The sequence below is a fragment of the Geotrypetes seraphini genome, chromosome 5 (assembly GCF_902459505.1).
Source record: "Geotrypetes seraphini chromosome 5, aGeoSer1.1, whole genome shotgun sequence".
NCBI classification, from domain to species: Eukaryota; Metazoa; Chordata; class Amphibia; order Gymnophiona; family Dermophiidae; genus Geotrypetes; species Geotrypetes seraphini.
This window is the reverse complement of record NC_047088.1, coordinates 170,436,640-170,452,410: the sequence shown is the minus strand read 5'-3', so window position 1 is coordinate 170,452,410 and position 15,771 is coordinate 170,436,640. Positions and strand designations below refer to the sequence as shown.

Sequence of the window (15,771 nt, the reverse complement as noted above, 5' to 3'; positions counted from 1 at the left end):
TGTTTATACTTACCCAACTCATTAGTAAACTGATTGCTTTCCTCTCCAGAAATATTGTGTTCTAAACCTGGAAACTAAAATTAGGAATAATTAATATTGTGACCAGCCAGGTATTCTCCCTGCCAAGGTCCCAGTTAGGGCAGGGGAAAATGTAAAAAGGAAAGCCCGGGGTGGAATCAGAAAGGGGTATATGGTTCCTGAGAATGCTAATTTACCCTGTGACCACCAGAGGGAGCCTGAGGTGTTTGAGGAAGAGGTAGGTGATCTAGCCCCGAGTCACCACCGGGGGAGCCCAAGAGGTCCCAGGAACACTGCTGACTCGATTAGAGAAGGGCGTAGCCCCCAGCGTACTTAAACCAGCAGTGGAGAACAGACAGGGAGGCCAGCTAGGGAGAAGGTTTAAACCTTTTCTCCCTAGGGAGTCCCCTGGGCCAAGTAGGAGCAACCAACCTACACCCATGGAGCTGTTAGAGGCTGGACAAGCTGAGGAGCTACTGATTCCAGAAGGAGAACAACCCATGGAATGTGAGGAAAGTCTGACCGAAGGTGCTCCTGTTTTTCCTGAAGCCATGCAGGTGGACTGGGCCTCAGCCTGCAAACAGTGAGTTGAGTTTGCACTTTACTGTTTGGGACTATTTTTGTTTCTTTTTTAGCTAGGAGTGTGAATTGTTTGGGAGAGGTTTTGCTAACACCCTGGGAGGGAATTTTTGAAAGCCAGTCTAGAGGCTTTATTTTGCAAAACCTGACACTCTCCTGACCTGGCAGTGAATTGAACTGGCCAGAGGCTTTAATGAACTTTGAGCACTAGTGCCACTGAATAAGTGCCATGAACTGTTTTTTTTTTGTGTTTTTGAAACTGCCTGCCTGGGAGCAGTCAGAACTGGCTCTGTGGAGAGCTGAATTCTCAGACACAGCTGAGACTAAATCCTTGCTGAGAGCAAGCCAAGAATTTTATTGTAGGCTGTTTGTTTGCTTGCTTGTTTTGATATTTTTGTTTGCTGCTGTTTGGGAACATTCTGACCAGTTTGGCAGCTAAATTGAAAGACTACTTACCTTGGTGAAGGAAAGAATAAAAGCTGAATTATTTACTTTTGAATTACAATTCTGGTGACTTTGTTTTTGTTGATTCCGGTTTGGAATCCGGTCCTGCAGGGTGGCTCCATTTCAGGTCACACGTCAGAGTGCTTTATTGTGATTACCACTGTGAGTGATATTGAGCCCTCTCCTGGGCTACAGTGGTGGTTACAATATGTAGATTTATTCAGAAAAGGACATTACTATTCTAGGGGAAAGATATTGTGAGGGTTTATAGTAAGCACAGATATTATTGGCCCTTATGATTCTGGCAGTTGGAATCAAAACAGGCATGCAAAGGGGACAAAATTCAATCAATTCTTTATAGTGAAAATGTTCACACAGGACTCAATAGAGACTGTGTTTTGGCAGAAAGCCTTCATCAAGAGTCCAACTCAATATTTCAAATATCCACAAAAAAAGTGTTTAGAGGTAACAAAGCTGTTCATCATAAGGTAATGAAGGATTGAGCAAAGGAGGTAGGGACACCAAAATATACACCTGTCCATTGTTTCATCTTCTTAACCATGGCACAGTGGGCAAAGCAGGAGTGCTAGGGGTTATGTTTTACAGGGCACTGTTTTGGCTTGATATAGACCTGTTCTGCACTTATGTCTGCTGAAACCTGACATAAATTAATGGCAGTTGGACACATGATACCATTCTGTAACTTTGCGCCTAATTTCTAGGAATACCCCTGACCTGCCCATGCCCCTCTCATGACCATGCACCCTTTTGAGTTGAGCGTCATCAAATCTAGGCTTTGTAGAATATGGCACAGAGCAGATCTGTGCTAGAGAAAGACACGGGGACAAATTTTTCCCATCCCAGAGAGTTCTTTTACTGTCCCTGCCCCATTCCTACAAACTCTGTCCATATCTACACAAGCCTCAAACACTTTAAAATCATAAGTGTTTGAGGCTTGTGCAGTTAAGGCAGAGCTTACAGGAATGGGGCAGGGATAGGAATAGCGACAAACCTCATGGGGATGGGGTGGGGAAATTGAGTTCCAGCAGTGATAGGGACAAATTTGTCCCCATGCCATTCTCTAATCTGCGCATAAACTCAAATGAATGCCAATTAACACAGTTTACTGATTGTTAATTACTCATTAATTTGTTTGTGTGTGGATTTGGGATTTGTGCCCAAATTTGGGCAACATAACCAAATTTATCTAAAAATTCTTAAACACAGAAACATGATGGCAGATAAAGGCCAAATGGCCCATATAGTCTGCCCATCCGCAATAACCATTATCTCTTTCTCTCTCCGAGAGATCCCACCTGCCTATCCCAGGCTAGAGAATGACACGATGGATGTTGTAACCCACCGAAACGGTGGGGGAAGGGGGAAGTGCTCATTATGGGCATGGGGACAAGGCCATTCATCGCAGTTAGAAAGGGAACACGCGCAGTCACCGATCGCGCGCAGCCCCCTCCTTCCTACCTACCGGCCAAATCTATCTCCCTCCTCCTTACATTTGTGGCGCGTTAGTTTCCAAAGTAACTTGCTCAAGCCGGCCGAGCCTGCCTGCAGTCGTGTCTGTCTGTGGGCGGAAGCTTCTCCTCTGATGCAGCTTCCGGTTGTGTCAGAGGAGAAGCTTCCACCCACAGACGCATGTGACTGCAGGCAGGCTCGGCTGGCTTGAGCAAGTTAATCTGGAAAGTAACTTAAAAGGGGGAGGGAGGGAGATTCTCGGGCCACGCACGGGATGCTGAAGGGCGCTGAGATGGCGAGAGGGAAGGGTGGTGGTGGAAAAGAAAGGAACAGACACAGTGTGATAAGCGGACTATGCCTGCTAGGGATGTCCCTAGTGCAGGTCACAGTTCTAATTCAGGCCCTTCCCATATTTCTCCATTTGAATCATTTCATGACCCAGAAGCAGAATTTCCGGACAGGTCCTGTAGAGGGCGTAGAAGAGCAGCAGGGCTAGGTTCCCATCCCCCTCTGTGTCCCAAGGTCATTAACAGGAAATCCTTTTCACCTGAGGGTTGGGGGTGGGGCTGCAAGCTGCTATCTCTGAAGACTAAACTACTGGAGAATCAGAAGGGGGAGGAACAGCAGTAGGACAGGACACAGCGCTCAGGGCTGAGAGCTCCTGATAGCAGCCAAGCTCCTGTCCATGGAGTTTTCAGAGGCTGGTGAAGAAGTACCTGGCTCTCTTGTGGAGGAACCGTTTGCCATGGAGTTGGAAATGAGCCCTGATACTGGTGCTGTGCTGGTTCCTGAAATTGCTCCCATGGAAGTTTGTCTCATGAAAGCAAGTATCTAAGTGTTTGCTAAGATTACTGCAAGTTTATTTTGCCTGCTGTGTTTCCAAGAACTGAATAATTCTAACTCCTGCTAATGAGAGAATTTTCACTGCTATGGAACTGAGCAAGGACTTTATTTTGCAGTTTGTGTTTTCTTTTTGGAAAGTTTAATTGTACAGTGGTGCCTCACACAACGAACTTAATTGGTTCCAGGAGCAAGTTTGTTATGCGAAAAGTTCGTTATGTGAAACGCGTTTTCCCATAACAATACATGTTAAAAAAAATAATTCGTTCTGTAGCATAAAATATGCTAAGATGACATAAAAAAAGATAAATTTTTTGTTATTATTTTTATTTAGATACATCTAAAAACATAAGAACATAACATAAGAACATAAGCAGTGCCTCCGCCGGGTCAGACCATAGGTCCATCCTGCCCAGCAGTCCGCTCCCGCGGTGGCCCAAACAGGTCACGACCTGTCTAAATCACCAGAAGGGGCCCCCATGCCACCTCGGTTTCCTAATTGAGTCCTATCTTCCCATCAAAGTCCTAGCCCTCCGGTCTTGCACCTGCACGACCTGGTTGGGTTTCTACATTTATTTTCTGGTTAGCTTTCTCAGTATCCCATGATCCCTTTATCCCTCAGGAATCCAACCAGTCTCTGTTTGAATCCCTGTACCGTACTCTGCCTGATCACTTCCTCCGGTAGCGCATTCCAAGTGTCCACGACCCTCTGGGTGAAAAAAAACTTCCTTGCATTCGTTCTGAACCTATCTCCCTTCAGTTTCTCCGAGTGCCCCCTTGTACCTGTTGTCCCCTTCAGCCTGAAGAATCTGTCCCTATCCACCCTCTCTATGCCCCTCATGATCTTGAAGGTCTCTATCATATCACCCCCGAGCCTCCTTTTTTCCAGAGAGAAGAGCCCCAGCCTATCTAACCTCTCAGCATATGAGTAGTGTTCCAGCCCTCTTACCAGTTTCGTTGCTCTCCTTTGGACTCTCTCAAGTACCTCCATGTCTTTCTTGAGGTACGGCGACCAATATTGAACGCAGTATTCCAGATGCGGACGCACCATCGCTCGATACAGTGGCATGATGACTTCCCGCGTCCTGGTAGTGATGCCCAGCATCCTGTTGGCTTTTTTTGAGGCCGCTGCGCACTGTGCAGATGGCTTCAGTGATGCATCCACCAGCACCCCCAAGTCTCTCTCAAGATTGCTTTCTCCCAACAATGCCCCCCCCAATTTGTAGTTGAACAACGGGTTCTTTTTCCCTATATGCATGACCTTGCATTTTTCCACGTTAAAGCGCATTTGCCATTTGTTTGCCCAGTCTTCCAGCTTGTCTAGGTCCCTTTGCAGGTCCTCACACTCCTCCCTGGAGCTAACTCTGCCGCACAGTTTCGTATCGTCTGCAAATTTTATAACCTCGCACTTTGCCTCCTTTTCCAGGTCATTGATAAATATGTTGAAGAGTAACGGCCCCAGCACCGATCCCTGTGGCACACCGCTCGTGACTCCCCGCCAGTCAGAATATTGGCCCTTTACTCCGACCCTCTGCAGTCTACCCGACAGCCAGTGCTCGATCCATCTGTGCACATCCCCTCCCACCCCGTGATTCCACAGTTTCCTAAGCAGCCTTTCATGTGGTACCTTGTCGAAAGCCTTTTGAAAATCGAGGTAAATGATGTCGATGGGTTCCCCATTGTCCACCCGACTGCTTATTCCCTCAAAGAAGTACAGAAGGTTCGTTAGGCACGACCTTCCCTTACAGAATCCGTGCTGGCTTGTTCTCAGTAGGCCATTTCTCTCAATGTGCTCACAAATGCCGTCTTTTATCATAGCTTCCACCATCTTCCCTATAATTGAAGTAAGGCTCACCGGCCTGTAGTTCCCGGGGTCACCCCTCGATCCCTTCTTGAATATAGGTGTGACATTCGCCAATTTCCAGTCCTCTGGTACCTCTCCAGTTTTCAAGGATAGGTTGCAAACATGCTGGATTGTGCCCGCTATTTCTTGTCTTAGTTCCTTCAGAACCCTTGGGTGGATCCCGTCCGGACCCGGTGATTTGCCGCATTTTAATCTGTCTATCTGTTTGAGGACATCCTCCTTACTTACCTCTATGTGTTCCAATTTCTCAGCCTGTTCCCCACTCATGAGCTCCTCTGAGTCTGGTATATTAGATGTGTCTTCTCTCGTGAAAACCGACGAGAAGAACGTGTTCAGCCTCTCAGCTACCTCTTTATCCTCTTTAATCACTCCCCTCCTATCCCCATCGTCCAGCGGCCCCACCTCCTCTCTCGCTGGTCGTTTCCCCTTTACGTAACTGAAGAATGCCTTGAAGTTTTTTGCTTCCCTGGCCAGCCCCTCTTCGTATTTCCCTTTTGCTTTTCTAACCTCTCGGTGGCATTCCTTTTGGCATTTCCTGTGCGCCTGGTGATTTTCCTCAGTTGGATCCTTTTTCCATCTCCGGAAGGACACTTTTTTGTCATTTATTGCCTTCTTTACTTCTGCTGAGATCCAAACCGGGTCCTTTGATCGCTTGTTCTTGCAGCCTTTCCTGAAACTGGGGACGTACGTTTTTTGTGCTTCCTGCAGGGTGTCCCTGAATAGGGTCCAGGCGCTTTCCACAGTCTCCATCCTAAAGATGTTTCTGAGCTTCCTCCCCACCGTTTCCCTCATAGCAACATAGTTCCCTTTCTTGAAGTTGAGCGCAGTTGTTGCGGTTCTCCTTACTATGGGTGTCCCCCTTTCTAATGTGAATCTGATTGCATTGTGGTCACTGTTGCCTAGTGGTCCTCCTACTTCTACCCCTCTTGCAGGCCCCCCTAATCCGTTCAGGATGAGGTCAAGGGTAGCACCCCCCCGCGTCGGTTCCCTGACCAGTTGCTCCATGAAGCAGTCCCTCACAGCTTCTACAAATCCTGTTTCCCTAGTGCAGTTGGAGTGACCCGTACTCCAGTCTATCCCTGGGTAGTTGAAGTCTCCCATCACTGTTACACTTCCAGTCCTGCACTCCTGTCTCAGTTCAGCTTCCAGGTCGTGTCCAAGTCCTTCCGGCGTGCCAGGTGGGCGATAGTACAGTCCCAGTTTTATGCCTGCACCATTGTTTCCCGGCAATTTGACCCATAGCGATTCCAGCCCCTCTGCCTTCGTTGCTATATCCATCCCGACCGAGTAGATAGAGTCCTTTATGTATAGTGCTATGCCTCCCCCCTTCTTGTGGGTCCTGTCTCTCCTGTAGAGCTTGTACCCCGGCAGCGCCACATCCCATTGATTCTCCTCTGTCCACCATGTTTCTGTAATTCCAATTATATCCAGGTCTTCCCCCTTGGCCACGACCTCAAGTTCACTCATCTTGGCCATGAGGCTTCTTGCATTTGCGTATAAGCACCGCAGGTCCCGTCGTTTTTCCTCCACCTCTGCATTCACCTCTGCATTCACCTGGGCCGCCTCTCCTGTTCCCTGTACTTCTGTTTTGCCCATAGCCTTTACCCTCGTAGCTTTCAGCTTCCCCACATTTCTGCCACCCCACTTCCCCGCTTTTCCTCTGGGTTTTCTTGTCCCCTCCTGGGCCCCGGCCTCTGTTCGATCCCCCTTGCCTTGTGTAGCCCCTATAATGCCCTCAGCTTTCGCCCTATTGCCACCCAGTCCCCCTGTGTCTCCATGCCCCTTAGTCTCCACCCAGCAAGCTCCCTTTACCTGTTGTTTCCTTCGCTGTCTGATCCTGAGATCCACTGGTCTCTCTACTTCCTCCGTGCAGTCAGCCCGTTCAGCATCTGTTCTGGATACTGTTGTCCGAAGCGTCAACATCAGATCAGCTGTCGGCTTTCCCCCTCTCCTCAGTTTAAAGCCCTCTCGATCTCCTTCCTCACATTGGCAGCCAGTAGTCTAGTTCCCTCTGTGCTCAGGTGCAGGCCGTCCCGCCGGTAGAGCTTACTCTTTCCCCAGAAGGACGTCCAGTTCCTTACAAAGTGGAAGCCCTCCTCCTGGCACCATCTCCTCAACCATGCATTCACAGCCTGGAGGTCTGCCTGCCTTTTTGCATCTGCTCTCGGCACTGGCAGGATCTCTGAGAATGCTATCCTCCGGTTACTCTGCTTCAGTTTTCGTCCCAGGACCCTGAACTGGTCAGTCATCGTGGCCATGCTAAAGTTCCTCCGGCTCACGTCATTTGTTCCGACGTGGATTATCACCGCAGTCTCCTCTGTCTCTGCTCCGTCCAGGATCCTCTCGATCCTATCAGTGACGTCTCGTGTCTTGGCCCCTGGGAGACAAGTCACTAGCCGATCCTCCCTTCCTCCAGCTACGTGACTATCTACCTCTCTCAAGATCGAGTCTCCCACCACAATAGCAGACTTCCCTTTCCTCAGCAACCTCCTCTGTCTCAGGTCCGTGTCCTCGGTGTAGTGAGGTGTCTCACCCTCGGGGTCTCGGTGAGTCACGGTCTCCTCCTCTTGTGTGGTTCCTCCGCTAGGTCCTTCCCCGGTGTCGCCTTGTGGATCCTGGGTCTCGTCTGCCGACATCCGTCTGTGCAGCTGCTGGTCCTGTCCTTCCGCCTTCCTATAGGCCTCCTCGATGAATCTCTCAAGGTCCCTCACCTGGTCCACAATGAGGCCTGCTCCATCTGTGTCCTTGGTTGACCAGCTCGTCTCCTCTATGTTGCGCAGTCCCTCCAGTCCCTCCAGTTCCTGGACCTTGACCCTCAATCTGCCGACCTCCATCCTCAGGCTTTCCAGTTCCTGACACCGACCGCATATGTATGCCCGCCTCCCGGAGGGGAGGTAGTCATACATATGACACTCAACGCAGTAAACTGGGTAGCTCTGCTGGGTTCCTGTAGCCTCCATTTCTTTCTCCTTGCTCCTACGGTCCCTCGGTGGTTGAGAGTGGCTTTTGGCGTGCAGCTAGTTGAAAGAGTAGAGAGAGAGAGAGAGAAGAGTGAGAAGCCGAAAGGGTAGAGAAGGAAGAAAGTGGAGAAAAAGGATTTTTTTTTTTATTATTTTTTTTTTTTATTTGGGTTAAAGTTAGGTTTGCTGCTGGGCTGCCTGGGCTCCTTCTCAAGGCTCCTTCGCGAAGGCGCTCTCGCTAAGGCGAGCGCCTTTACCGCTCGCCTTCGCCTTTTTTAAAACAACACACATTTTTTAAATTTAAAGACAGACTAAGTAGAGTCTAATTTTACAGTGAGAGAGGGCAGTTAAGCGCAGTGCCATCAGTTATCCTGCCCCTCTCAGTGAATTGCCTGGGATGGAGGGAGGGAGGGAGGGAGAGAAGAAGGAGGGAGAGAAGAAGGCAGATGATGGAAGTGGGAAGAACTTGTGCCGTCAGCATCAGGCACAAGCGGGAAAGCAGCAGCGGTGAGGGGCTAGAAGTTATCTTCCTTTCATTCATGTCCTTGCCACCCCCGTCCCTTGGTTGGTCCCACAATTTCACAATTTCCTGCATATCTCCTCCCTCCATTCTTGTAGCCCATAATCTCCTCTCCTGACATCTCCCTGTCCTTTTACTTCCACTATCTTCCTATCCCATCTCTATTCCCTTTTGTCCCTCTCCCCATGATCAATCATCTCACCACCTCTCTCTTCCCTCACCCTCAGGGTTCAAGATTGCTTCCACTCTTTTTCCTGTTGTTCTCTCTGCCTGTCACCCTATGATTTAGCATCCCTTCTGCCCTTGTCCAATATTTCCCCTTCTCTCCCTCCCTCTCATCCCCTGCTCCAACATACCGTATTTCGACTGCCCTTCCATCCCCAGGCCTGCCAACTTCCACTCATTTACTGCTTTCTCCCACCTCTGCCAAAGCCCGCCCCCCCCCCCGCAGTGATCGGCAACACCAGGCACCCCCCCTCAATCGGCGAAACAGGGCCGGCGACTGCTTTCTCCCGCTGCTGTTGAAGTCTGTAAACAACTTTAACACAAGCCACGGGGCTCTAACAGTGCGTATGCTGCCAACGGCTTCCTTCCTCCTTCCTCTCCCCTCATGATGTAACTTCCCATTTGGTTGATGGAGGAGGAGGAGAGTAGCCGGTAGCGTCACGCACACTGCGCGGAAGGATGCAGCTCGGGCGACTTCGTTGTGTGAAACGAAGTTCGTTGTGGGAAGCAAGACCTGAAGTTCGTTGTGCGCAGCGTTCGCTGTGCGAGGCGTCCGTTATGCGAGGCACCACTGTACTTTCCCGGTGGGGAAAGTGAACTGTAGTACGCTGAGGCACCGTGTTTCGTGGTGGGATAGTGGGCCTAATTACTGGCAGTTGAAGACCACACGGAGCACACTGTCTTTCCAGCACTCAGCTGCTGAAGAAGCCAGTATAGTAACACTGACTTGGAGCTGGGTTATCACAGTCCAGAAGTTATTATTATGTTTCAAAAGTTTTCTTTTCTTTTTATTGTGGACTCTTACTGGACTGCAAACTGAATGAAAGCTTACCTCTGTTAAGGAGAGATTTTCGTGATTGGATTTTGGACTCTCTCTTGTTTCTCAACCTAGAGACTATTGTCTAACATTATGGTGAAATGTGCATGGTTTCAATTAAATGATCCTGACAAATAAGTTGTTGATTTTCTTTTTGGTTATTTTGAAAGATTAAAAGCCTTAATTTCATTGAAGCTGGGACTATTACTTTTGATGGTGTTCCTTATTCTGAACGCTGAATTATCACATCCTTGTGCAGCCCACTGCGGCTCACAAGAGTTTACTTGTCACCGGTGATCCCAGACAACTTGCCGGTCACAACAGAAGGGGGGTGGAGAGGAACAGATGCTGAAAGGAAATGGGGAACAGAGAGTGGGGAGAAGACGCTGAAGGAAAAAAATGGGAAGACAGAGTGGGGAGAAGATGCTGAAGGGAAATGGGGAACAGAGAGTGGGGAGAAGATGCTGAAGGGAAATGGGGAACAGAGAGTGGGGAGACGACGCTGAAGGGAAATGGGGAAGATAGAGAGTGGGGAGAAGATGCTGGAAGGGAAGAAGACAGAGATGCCAGACTATGGGGGGAACGGAAGGAAGAAGATGGGTGCCAGACCAATTGAGGGGGGGGGAGGGTTGAAGGGAGAGGCACAGTAACAGAGCAAATGGAAGATGCAGAGAGAAGACAGACAGTGGATGGAAGGAATTGAATGTGAAGATGAGGAAAGCAGAAACCAGACAACAAGATAGAAAAAAAAAATTATATTTATTTATTTATTTTTTTGCTTTAGGATAGGGGTAGGCAATTCCAGTCCTCAAGAGCCACAGACAGGTCAGGTTTTCAGGATATCCACAATATATATGCATGAGCTAGATTTGCATCTCAAGGAGGCAGTGCATGCAAATCCATCTCATACATATTCATTGTGGATATCATGAAAACCTGACCTGCCTGTGGCTCTGGAGGACAGGAATTGCCTACCCCTGCTTTAGGATAAAGTAGTATATTAGTTGTGTTGATAAAAATTTATAAACAAAGCCCTGCCAGCTGAACATCTCTTTCTCTAGTTCAGCAGCCAGAACTTTGATTTATAAGGAAGGAATAAGCTAAATATTGCAGTACTGAGGCTTGTATGGATGCTGCGGGGATAGTAGTTGCTGGGACGGGGCGGGGACAGTGGTTGCAGGGATGGGGCAGTGACAGGGACAGTAATTGTGGGGACAGGGCGATGACGGGGACAAATTTTTTTCCCCATGTCATTCTCTATCCTAGGCCCTTTTGAATTCAGGCACAATCTCTGTCTCCACCACCTCTTCTGAGAGACAGTCCCATGCATCTACCACCCTTTCTGTAAAAAAGTATTTCCTTAGATTACTCTGGAGCCTATCACCTCTTAACTTTATCCTATGCCCTCTCATTGCAGAGTTTCCTTTCAAATGAAAGAGGTTCAACCAATACGCATTTACCTTACAAAGGTATTTAAATGTCTATCATATCTCTCCTCTCCCACCTTTCCTCCAAAGTATACAAATTGAGATCTTTAAGTCTGTCCCCATACGCCTTATGATGGAAGACCACATACCATATTAGTTGCCTTTCTCTGGACTGACTCCATCCTTTTTATATCTTTTTGAAGGTGTGGCTTCCAGAATTGTACACAATATTCTAAATGAGGTCTCACCAAAATCTTATACAGGGGCATCAATATCTCCTTTTTCCTTTTTTTTTTATTGAGTTTAAACATTATTATTACACATAATAACAAGGATATTACAGACAAATCAAAAAGAAATAAACTTCCTAATTACAAAACCTCTAGTCCATATCATGGGAAGTAACCTGATCAGTAAGGAAATTAAAACATAATCATGATTAAACAAATCAACCGTCAATGGTGCTTGAATATTTCACCAAATTCCTTTCCTATTCAAGTCTAATGGAAATTACTTATTAGTTTCATGCAACTGCAAAAATTATTCAAGCTGTACTGAATCCCAAAATATATATTCACAATCTTTAAATTTCAAGATACATTTATATGGAAACTTAAGATAGAATGTAGTTTCTAAGGCTAATACTCTAGGTTTCAGATCCAAAAAAGCCTTCCTTTTCAACTGAGTTGCCCTGGTAACATCTGGAAAAATTAAAACTCTATCTCCACAGAATTTTACATGTTTGTTGAAAATAAGCTTTCATTATTAAAGATTTATCTATTTCCCTTGCACATGTCACCAATAGGGCTGATCTAGTATGTATCGTATCTTGAGAATCTTCCAGGAAATCCATCAGATCAAACTCTATTGGTTCTAATTGATCTGTTCCCAGATCAGCAGAACATTTTTTCTTCTGTGGGATATAGTAAGAATTTGTTATGTGCATTGTTTCTGCGTCAGTCAATTTCAAAACTTCTTTAAAATATTTACGTAACAAAATATCTGATGTTAACAAATGAGTTTTTGGAAAATTGACTAGGTGCAGATTCTTTGCCCTCAACATATTTTTCATGAGTTCAAATCGAGTATGAATAAGATGTGAATCCGTAACAGATGAAGAAGAAACTGCTTGTAAAGTTATAATTTGGGATTTAGATGTTACGATACGTTTCTCCAAAACATTCAAATTATCATCCACATTTTCTAATTTATGTATTACTTCTTCTGAAAATTTAATATTCCGAATTACCACTGACTTCAATAGCCCCTCCACTCTAGTGTTAATCGCTCATAAATCTTTTAAGGAAACATCCTGAGGCTCTTCCCGGTGCTCCTGTGCAAGTAAGGCCTCATCCTGAAGAGAAAAGGCTTTAGTCATCTCCCCAAAAGTCAATAGGGAAGATGCTAATTGCACAGGAGAGCCTGTCGGAGGCGAAATGGACCCAGTCATTGGATCACAACCTCCAGATATATTTGAAAGAGGAGGTGGAGAATGCTCTAAAGGGATGAATTATGGCCCTGAAAAAGAGTTAATGTTCACATTTTGACCAGTCACACTAGTTGGTACAAGGTGTCTATCCAGATAAGATAGGTGTTGAAACTTTAGCCCTCACTTTTCTCTTCCCCATTAAAAGAAAAGGAAAATAATTAGTTCTCACTTATCTTCAATTTAAAGACTCTCCGTGTCTCCTGAGTCTCCAAAGGGGCTTCTAAGGGGCCTGGCATGCCCCTCAGGCTGCGCACTGCAGTGGCGGCTCACTTTTCACCCGCAGGTGAAAGGCCCCGATGACGTAGGTCTCCGTGGTTGCCCGCAGGGAAATGGCACCCGAAATCGCCTCCTCCTGATAATGTTAAGCAGAGCACTGAACTTTCCAGCAGATAGGAAACAGCCCCTCTTTGCAGCACCTCTCACAAGTAAACTCCCAATACCTCCTTTTTCTTCCTGGCCATACCTCTCCCTATACAACCTAGCATCCTTCTAGCTTTCGCCATCACCTTTTCAACCTGTTTGGCCACCTTAAGATCATCACATACAATCACACCCAAGTCCCACTCCTCTGTCGTGCACATAAGTTCTTCACCCCCTAAACTGTACCGTTCCCTCAGGTTTTTGCAGCCCAAATGCATGACCTTGCATTTTTTAGCATTAAATTTTAGCTGCCAAATTTCAGACCATTCATTAAGCTTCACCAGGTCTTTCTTCATGTTATTCACACCATCTGGCGTGTCAACTCTATTGCAGATTTTAGTATCATCTGCAAAGAGCCAAATCTTGCCCGACAACCCTTCAACAATATCGTTTCTAAAAATGTTAAAAAGAACAGAACCTTGAGGTACACCACTGGTAACATCCCTTTCCTCAGAGTGATCTCCATTGATCATTTACCCTCTGTTGCCTTCCATTCAACCAGTTCTTGACCTAGCCTGTCACTTTGGGAACTTCTGTTGGCCAATTTGTTGGCCAAACATCTGCAAAAATGTGTTAAATATAATAATTAACAAAAGCATTTACATTTTGAACAAATATGACTTAAGAAGTACTGTATATCCCCCTTTAGTCCCACTTCCAGGTGTTTTTTTCGACCTGTATCTTCACCTATTAATTCACACTTATAAAACAAAAGATTATATACAGAAACACCAAGCCCATATCTCAGAGTTTACAGTCTCTCCCCTTCTTCAGGTAAATGACTAGTGTGACTTTACAAAGTATGTGTTAAATTAGAAGCAATATATATCAAACCCTTCTCTCAGGATCCTTAACCATTCCTCTAAGTTACTTCAAGACTGAAAATAAGACAGTGTCTTATATTAATTTTGGGCCCCAAAAATGCACTAGGTCTTATTTTTGGGGTAAGTCTTTTTTTTTTTTTTTTCATGTGCAATGATCATCTCTCCTTCCTCTCCTCCACCTCAACTCTTCCTCTTTCCTTTCTCTCCCCCACATGCAGCATCTTTCTTCCACTCTGACCTATCCCGTTTTGCCTTCCCTCTGCAGCATCTTTCTATCCCTCCCTTCCTCCCATCCCCCCCACGCAGCTGAACCCCCACTGACCCACCAATCTTTCCAGCTCTCCCTCCCATCCGAACCCCGCCGACTGCAAGACTGACATAGTGGACATACCTCCCTTCAAACGGCAGTGTTAGCAGCACTCTAAACAGGCTGCTTCACAGCCTTCTATCGCCGGGTCCTTCCATGTGCTGTGTTGCTGATAACATCATCAGTGATGCAGCAGAGAGAATGCCCCAGCAGGAGAAGGCCACAAAGCAGCCTATTTAGAGAGCTGCCGACGCTGGAGGGAGGTATGTCCACTAAGTCGATCTCACAGTGGGAGGGTTGGCAGGGTTCGGACGAGAGATGAAAAGATGGGTCAGCGGGGGTTTGGCTGTGTGGCGGGGGCAGGGGGAAGTGCTGCTGCTGGTGAATTCAGGGGCGATATAACTGGGGCTTATTTTGGGGGTAGGGCTTATATTAAGACCTACCCCGAAAATCATGCTAGGTCTTATTTTCGGGGTAAGTCTTATTTTTGGGGGAAACACGGTACTACTTGAGATGGAAACAAATTCCTAAGATTTGCATAAAATGCTTTCAGAAGTCCCGAGAGAAAGGGAAATACCTTTCTAATTTTCAGTCTTCTCTTGGAATGTATAGATTTATACTAAAACTTACCTTCTTTCCTAGATCATGCTTTATAACTTCTTGAATCAGCACATCAGCCACTGTTACGAAACCTATCCCAATCTGACTGACCTCAGTCCCTCTCTTTTCATCTGTTAGAAGCTGAAAGAGTTCCTTCTCACTTCGGAAGGCACGGGTGATCTCCGCCGCCTTCTCTGCAGCACGGATTATCTCACAGAGGATATCCGACATCCCTAAGCCAGGCTAGTATACCTACAATCAAAAGCACTGGCACAGAGTTAGTGTTGAACAAGTGAAAAGGTTACACCCACATGCCACATTCCAAATGGGGCAGTCAGTTGGTCCAAGGGGTCCACCTGCAGATGGAGTCAATCATCAGAAAGAGCAACTTGCTCTCAGTCTACTATAAAAGGGCTCTGATGTTTCTGGAAGCATACAATCTTTGTTGCAGGGTAGCAACACCAGCAACAAAGCCATCCCATTGTGAGACATGCTGACATCACTGGCACAAAATGGAGACTATTCGCACTAGGTAACTTGCCTTAATGAGGCTACTTAAAAAAAAAAATCCTTATTAGTTCATTTCTTTTGCTGAGTCACACTAGATTATTTATTAGAAAGTATTAACAATGTTCTGTGATTAAAAGGTAAGTGGATGTGAGAGCCTTTAAGTATGAAACAGTAGAGCTGTCCAGAAAAGGGCTGTCCAGAAAAAAAACTACATTTGTAAAAACTGTGCGAATTGAAGCTTTTCCCATGAATTTGATTGTGCTTGATCAGAAAATAATTTTAAACAATTTTTAAAAGCCTATCCTGGGGTCCCAAGCCACTGATTATATACATAAAGCTCTGTTTTTCTTAAAATTTCCTATTATTTTTGCTTAATGGAGCAAATTTATTGGTATTAAAGCTAAAACGTTTTATGTTTTCACACTCAGCAACAATATAGGGCCTGTTTACAAAGCTA

General features: G+C 46.2%; 1 protein-coding gene across 1 annotated transcript in view; it reads right to left on the bottom strand.

The window, feature by feature from the left end:
- INPP1 (inositol polyphosphate-1-phosphatase) overlaps positions 1-15,035 on the bottom strand; it is a 64,239-nt gene extending 49,204 nt beyond the window's left edge. Inside the window, exons 1-2 of the mRNA XM_033944116.1 lie at positions 14,835-15,035; positions 14-74 (exon numbers count right to left, since the gene is read on the bottom strand). Of these exons, the coding sequence (XP_033800007.1) occupies positions 14-74; positions 14,835-15,035 (262 nt within the window). The remainder of the gene's footprint in view (positions 1-13; positions 75-14,834) is intronic.
- Between the last annotated feature and the right edge of the window lie 736 nt (positions 15,036-15,771).